The 7,500-nt window shown below is 50.1% G+C and overlaps 1 protein-coding gene across 1 annotated transcript in view; it reads right to left on the bottom strand.

Moving 5' to 3' along the window:
- The window catches only part of itgb8 (integrin, beta 8), a gene marked incomplete at both ends in the record, with an annotated part of 36,089 nt that overhangs the window by 3,185 nt on the left and 25,404 nt on the right, over window positions 1-7,500 (bottom strand). The window contains 2 exons of the mRNA XM_080794468.1: window positions 1-266; window positions 2,918-3,058. The exon at window positions 1-266 is cut by the window's left edge and continues 26 nt beyond it. Coding sequence (XP_080650594.1) covers window positions 1-266; window positions 2,918-3,058 — 407 coding nt within the window. The remainder of the gene's footprint in view (window positions 267-2,917; window positions 3,059-7,500) is intronic.

The following is a 7,500-nucleotide window of genomic DNA, read 5'->3' as shown; positions in this document are numbered from 1 at the left end:
TCGTTTCCCGCGGCGTCCTCCTGATCGTCGTCGCCGCCGCTGCTTCTTCTTCTGCTGCCGCACGGCGCTTCTGCATCAGAAGGCCTGTCTCCGTCGCCGCCACAGCGCCCCCCGGTGGCCCGGCAGCGGCAGCGGCAGTGGGAGCGCACCGTGACCACCGTGGACTCGTTGTAGCCCACGGGACGCACCGTCAGCACCGTGACGTGGCCGTCTGCGTCTGCGTCGTCGGGACAGGAGCGCAGCCCCACCGTGATGTTGAAGTAAACCTGGCGTCGGCCGTGAAACGTTTACATTTTAGTTTTTATAGTCGGAAGTCTCTTTTCTTAACCCAACCCATTCTGACCTGAGATCAGATTCATACGAGGTTTCCACTGGACACACGCTGGTCTGATTAACCCATTCTGACCTGTGGCGCGCTACGAGCTTGTAGATCTGCTATTTTTCAATAGCTAAAGCATAACATGATGCTATAACACCAAAATGGGTTCCCGTTCAGAATGGGTTAAATATATTTTTTTATCCCACGATTTTGTAACCCATTTTTCACCCCTGTGTCAATCATCTAATGTGATCCTGGGCTCTACACACCCTCCACCAACCTAGTCCCCATATATGGGGGACAAGGGGAGACCAACCTAGTCCCCATATATGGGGGACAAGGGGAGACCAACCTAGTCCCCATATATGGGGGACAAGGGGAGACCAACCTAGTCCCCATAAATGGGGGACAAGGGGAGACCAACCTAGTCCCCATATATGGGGGACAAGGGGAGAGCAACCTAGTCCCCATATATGGGGACCTGGGGAGACCAACCTAGTCCCCATATATGGGGGACATGGGGAGAGCAACCTAGTCCCCATATATGGGGGACCTGGGGAGACCAACCTAGTCCCCATATATGGGGGACCTGGGGAGACCAACCTAGGTCCCCATATATGGGGGACAAGGGGAGAGCAACCTAGTCCCCATATATGGGGGACATGGGGAGAGCAACCTAGTCCCCATATATGGGGGACAAGGGGAGACCAACCTAGTCCCCATATATGGGGGACCTGGGGAGACCAACCTAGTCCCATATATGGGGGGACAAGGGGAGACCAACCTAGTCCCCATATATGGGGGACAAGGGGAGACCACCTAGTCCCCATATATGGGGGACAAGGGGAGAGCAACCTAGTCCCCATATATGGGGGACAAGGGGAGACCAACCTAGTCCCCATATATGGGGGACAAGGGGAGAGCAACCTAGTCCCCATATATGGGGACCTGGGGAGAGCAACCTAGTCCCCATATATGGGGGACAAGGGGAGAGCAACCTATTCCCCATATATGGGGGACAAGGGGAGACCAACCTAGTCCCCATATATGGGGGACAAGGGGAGAGCAACCTAGTCCCCATATATGGGGGACAAGGGGAGACCAACCTAGTCCCCATATATGGGGGACAAGGGGAGACCAACCTAGTCCCCATATATGGGGGACAAGGGGAGACCAACCTAGTCCCCATATATGGGGGACAAGGGGGAGAGCAACCTAGTCCCCATATATGGGGGACAAGGGGAGACCAACCTAGTCCCCATATATGGGGGACAAGGGAGACCAACCTAGTCCCCATATATGGACAAGGGGAGAGCAACCTAGTCCCCATATATGGGGGGACAAGGGGAGAGCAACCTAGTCCCCATATATGGGGGACAAGGGGAGAGCAACCTAGTCCCCATATATGGGGGACAAGGGGAGAGCAACCTAGTCCCCCATATATGGGGGACAAGGGGAGACCAACCTAGTCCCCATATATGGGGGACAAGGGGAGAGCAACCTAGTCCCCATATATGGGGGACAAGGGGAGACCAACCTAGTCCCCATATATGGGGGGACAAGGGGAGACCAACCTAGTCCCCATATATGGTGGGACAAGGGGAGACCAACCTAGTCCCCATATATGGGGGACAAGGGGAGACCAACCTAGTCCCCATATATGGGGGACAAGGGGAGAGCAACCTAGTCCCCATATATGGGGGACAAGGGGAGAGCAACCTAGTCCCCATATATGGGGGACAAGGGGAGAGCAACCTAGTCCCCATATATGGGGGACAAGGGGAGACCAACCTAGTCCACATATATGGGGGACAAGGGGAGACCAACCTAGTCCCCATATATGGGGGACAATGGGAGACCAACCTAGTCCCCATATATGGGGGACAAGGGGAGACCAACCTAGTCCCCATATATGGGGGACAAGGGGAGACCAACCTAGTCCCCATATATGGGGGACAAGGGGAGACCAACCTAGTCCCCATATATGGGGGACAAGGGGAGACCAACCTAGTCCCCATATATGGGGGACAAGGGAGACCAACCTAGTCCCCATATATGGGGGACAAGGGGAGACCAACCTAGTCCCATATATGGGGGACAAGGGGAGACCAACCTAGTCCCCATATATGGGGGACAAGGGGAGACCAACCTAGTCCCCATATATGGGGGACAAGGGGAGACCAACCTAGTCCCCATATATGGGGGACAAGGGGAGACCAACCTAGTCCCCATATATGGGGGACAAGGGGAGACCAACCTAGTCCCCATATATGGGGGACAAGGGGAGACCAACCTAGTCCCCATATATGGGGGACAAGGGGAGACCAACCTAGTCCCCATATATGGGGGACAAGGGGAGACCAACCTAGTCCCCATATATACAGTGAAATCTACAGTGTAAAATGACTTATACTGGATCTCTTGTCCACTATATGTACTCTTAGTTTTTGTCATCAGTCGTAGTTTAGTGCGTGCATGCGTGTGTTGCGTGCGTCCGTTGTGTGTGGTGCGTGCGTGCATGCGTGTGTTGCGTGCGTCCGTTGTGTGTGGTGCGTGCGTGCGTTGCGTGTGGTGCGTGTGTGCGTTGCGTGTGCGTACCGTCTGGTTGGGCGTGACTCCGGTACAGCCGCGCGCGGAGGCCGTGGCTCCAGGCGGACACAGAGGAGAGACAGACAGCCAGTACCTGCTGACCTGTCTGTCCTCCACGGAGACAGACACCTTCACCTCAGACAGCAACCTCTGTGTGGCGGGGGGGGGGGAGACAGGCAGTCAGACAGACAGGCAGGCAGACAGACAGACAGACAGGCAGGCAGGCAGGCAGGCAGGCAGGCAGGCAGGCAGGCAGGCAGGCAGGCAGGCAGACAGACAGACAGACAGACAGACAGACAGACAGACAGACAGACAGACAGACAGACAGACAGACAGACAGACGAGGCAACATTTAAAATACGTCAATAAATTCAGTCTGCACTGATATAGAAGCTTATATATGAGCAGAATTAACTGTATTATGGAGTTTACACTCTATCAGCAATTTAATGTCCAAATAGAGAGAGAGAGAGAGAGAGAGAGAGAAAGAGACAGCGAGACAGAGAGAGAGAGAGAGAGGTGGTCACATGGGCCTCAGAAAGCGTTCATTGTGCCGCCACTTGCTCGCCGTCTTTGTGATAAACACCGGGGGGGGGGGGGGGGGGGGGGGGCTTATGGGAAGAAGAAGAAGAAGTGGGCGGGTCCAAAAATAGTGTCTTTGTATCCCATCTGTGATTAGGACACACACGGTTCCCATGGCGATCTGATAGGGCTCTATAAATGCCAGCCTCTGTTCTGCGTGTGTGCGTGTGCGTGTGCGTGTGTGTGTGTGTGTGTGCGTGTGTGTGTGTGTGTGTGTGTGCGTGTGTGTGTGTGTGTGTGTGTGCGTGTGATTGGACTGATCTGTGGATTGGACATATTATTGTGCACAATGGAGTGTTGTGCCTGAGGCAAGATTATAGGCTAGCCTAGAGCGCTGCCAATTTAACAAGCCCCCCCGCGCACGCACACGCACACACACACACACACACACACACACACACAGCTTTATACCCCCTCTGTAAGCCTCCGGTTCTTCTCATCAGAGTTCTGGTTGTTTCCATTAAGGACTCAATGCCACAAAACATCTCCCTTCTTTCTCCCAATAAGCAGCTCAGACAGACAGACAGACAGCTCCAAACCTCCTCCTCCTCCTCCTCCTTTTTTTTTACTTTCTAATTCTTTGTTCGGCCCAAAAGATTTTGTTTGTTGTCATGATTTGTCACGACAAGAGTTGTCTTTGTCCGCGGCGTATAAACGTCTTTAAATAAATACTTTCTGAAATGTCTATGAGGAAAATGAACGGAGAATCATTTCCCGGGCTATCGTTTGGGGTAGATGTACGTAGTGTGGTATGCTCCCTCTCAGAGGACGGCCCAGAAGCAGAACACATTCATCACCACCAAACCAAACCAAATGTTCTGCTCATTTGATGTTCATTAAAAGCGGCTTTAATTCAATTCATGCGTGGGTTTTCCCTGACTGACTCCACCACTACACTGACCCAACGACTGCATTCGGGAGAGAAGGTAATTAGCGACTCTAAATAAATTAAACACTCTCTCACTGTCTCTCTCTCTCTCACGCGCACACTCGCACACACACTCGCACACACACGCACACGCAGACACAGACACACGCACGCACGCACGCACACACACACACACACAGACACACACACACACACACACACACACACACACACACACACACACACACACACACACACACACACACACACACACACACACACACACACACACACACACACACACACACACACACACACACACACAGAGCACCTCCTAACCGAATACCACACATTCCTTCTCATTACCGTTCTGACTATATAGACCCTCCCACGTTCGCTTTTTTATTATTGAGGTTGTTCTGTTTATTTTTAGCTGCCCTCTTTCCTCTCTCCCTCCCCACTCCCCCCCCCCCCTCCTCTCGTTCTTCATATTTATGGCACTAATAACCCATTCTGACCTGAGATCAGATTCATAACGAGGTTTCCACTGGACACACACTGGTCTGATTAACCCATTCTGACCCGAGATCAGATTCTAAAAATGTCAGTCGTTCTTCGATTTTTCAAAAATAGCAGACCTACAAGCTCGTAGCGCGCCACTCGGTGGCGCGCTATGAGCTTGTAGATCTGCTATTTTTCAATAGCTAAAGCATAATATGATGCTAACACCAAAATGGGTTCCCGTTCAGAATGGGATAATAATGTGCCATAGCAGCACAGAGATATGTCGTCTACAGTAAATGCGTTGCCTCATGCGACCATGAGACCCGTTTCTGAATCGGTCTATTCTTATACGGGAAGTGAACGGGAGATGAACGGCATGTCTTGCTATATTTTTGGTCTTAGTGGGTTTAACGCATTCTGGGGCGGGAGAATCACCCTTTTGGTGAGTTAAGGCATAGAGCACCGAAGTCTGACGTCACTGTCAGTAGAGGGCGTCAGTCCCCAGGTTCATGTATTTGTTTAGTTGCATTGAAATCGCCATATAGGATTTTTAGATTGCTTCATATAAGTACTGTGTTTGAAAAATAAACATGTCACCTAGGGTTTAATGCCGGGATCCCGGGATTACGGGCCTCCCGGGTATAGGGCATGCAAATTCCCGACCGAAACTTTCTTCGGGACCCGTCATCCCGGAGGTGTTGTTTTTTCTTGTTAGAAATTACACTAAAAGAGTTTTCACACATTGCACGTTCTTTCCCCAGCTGATCTATAGTGCTCAAATGTCCAATCTGAACCCTCCAATCATTTTCAAACATATTTGATGGTATTTATATATGGAATTATGGATCACACTCAAGGGCTGTAACGGGGAAGCCAGCGGGACCCAACGTAATTGTTGATGGCACGGGCGGTATTTAAATACCTGCGGGCGGGCACGGGAGGTCAAGATAAAATCAGCGAATCCTGCATCCTCCCGCAATTAACCAGATACAGAGCTTATTATACACTTTAGCAAAATAATGAATGTCTGAGGAGAACGTATAATTTCCTGTCTGCGCTGGACAGGCAAAGCACCGAGTCACTCTCTCCAGAACTGTGTTGGACATCTTCAGGCACGCTCCCAAAGCTGCTAGCCTGGCTAATAACCAGACCGAATCAGCCGTTGGCAAAAACAAAAGATTGACAAAGCTGCTGCACTTGTCAATCATTTAGCCTAATCAGTCTCTGTGAGAACTGAGAAGTGTGTTTTACCCATTATAGTATTAAAAGGAGGGTTTTACCGACGGAGCGAGGGGTTTCCTTTCCCCGTGATGGACATTATCACTTCTAAACCCCTTTTGGTTTTTGCCTGCATGTGTGCGTCACTCAGCAGTCAGCAATAACGTGAAACGGAACACAAACAAAGATGAGTATATGCTACAATTTGTTTTATATAGTAACCAGTAACCACCAGCACGCAGCCCCCCCCTCTCCCTCTCTCTCTCTCTCTCTCTCTAATAATCACTAATCATCAGTGTGCTGTGCTGCGCACTGGCCGTGCTGGCTATTTTAACACCCAATCGGACTTTTCATAAAGTACAAAGCGGGATGATCACATTCTCTGCAGTGGAGAAGGGGACCCAGGCCCAGCAGCACTGCTCAAAGGGTGAAAGAAAGACCTATAGCTAAATGTGAAAGAAAGACGTGAGGTCGTTTATTCCCCCCCCACCCCACCGTGCTTCGACAGTCACATTATTAAGTGTCACGTTTTCTGAATAGCGTAGTAGGCCTATAACATTATTTTATTGCAGGCTATATGTTCATATTTTGTTCAAATAAAACGTTTTCAACCAAAAAATATCAATTCTATTGAACATATGAAGTATCTATACATATAAATGCATTTTGGTGGGCACTTTTTTTTTCTTCTCTTTTGTTTTTTTTCTGACGGGAATTCCCGCGGGAGCCCGGGAAAAGGTCCGCAAATTCCCGGGAATTAAAATGAGCCAAATCCGGGAAAATATTAAACCCTAATGTCACCCCGGCCGCTTCACTCATATGGATATGAAGAATCAACTGACTGAGAGAAAACGCTAATGTTACTGCTACTGAATTAGTTATATTTTCGCTAGAAGCAGACTGTATCATATATGAGTGACTGACTGTCGCAAACGATACAGAGAGTCAGAGACACCTCCCTAACAATAACGCAGAGACAGCTTGTTTATTTTTGGACCACAACGCTTATAGTAGACGATATTAAGATCACCCCGTGTTATTCTCCATAGAGAAATTACTTCCGCGAACCAGGGGGAATCGAAGGGATGAGCGAGTTACGTCAGGACTTAAATTAGAACCAGGGGGAATCGAAGGGATGAGCGAGTTACGTCAGGACTTAAATTAGAACCAGGGGGAATCGAAGGGATGAGCGAGTTACGTCAGGACTTAAATTAGAACCAGGGGGAATCGAAGGGATGAGCGAGTTACGTCAGGACTTTAGAACCAGGGGAATCGAAGGGATGAGCGAGTTACGTCAGGACTTTAGAACCAGGGGAATGGAAGGGATGAGCGAGTTACGTCAGGACTTTAGAACCAGGGGAATGGAAGGGATGAGCGAGTTATGTCAGGACTTTAGAACCAGGGGAATGGAAGGGATGAG

The sequence above is a fragment of the Protomyctophum bolini genome (assembly GCF_963924005.1).
Source record: "Protomyctophum bolini genome assembly, contig: SCAFFOLD_577, whole genome shotgun sequence".
Classification (NCBI taxonomy): Eukaryota; Metazoa; Chordata; class Actinopteri; order Myctophiformes; family Myctophidae; genus Protomyctophum; species Protomyctophum bolini.
This window is presented reverse-complemented; position numbering and strand designations above follow the sequence as displayed.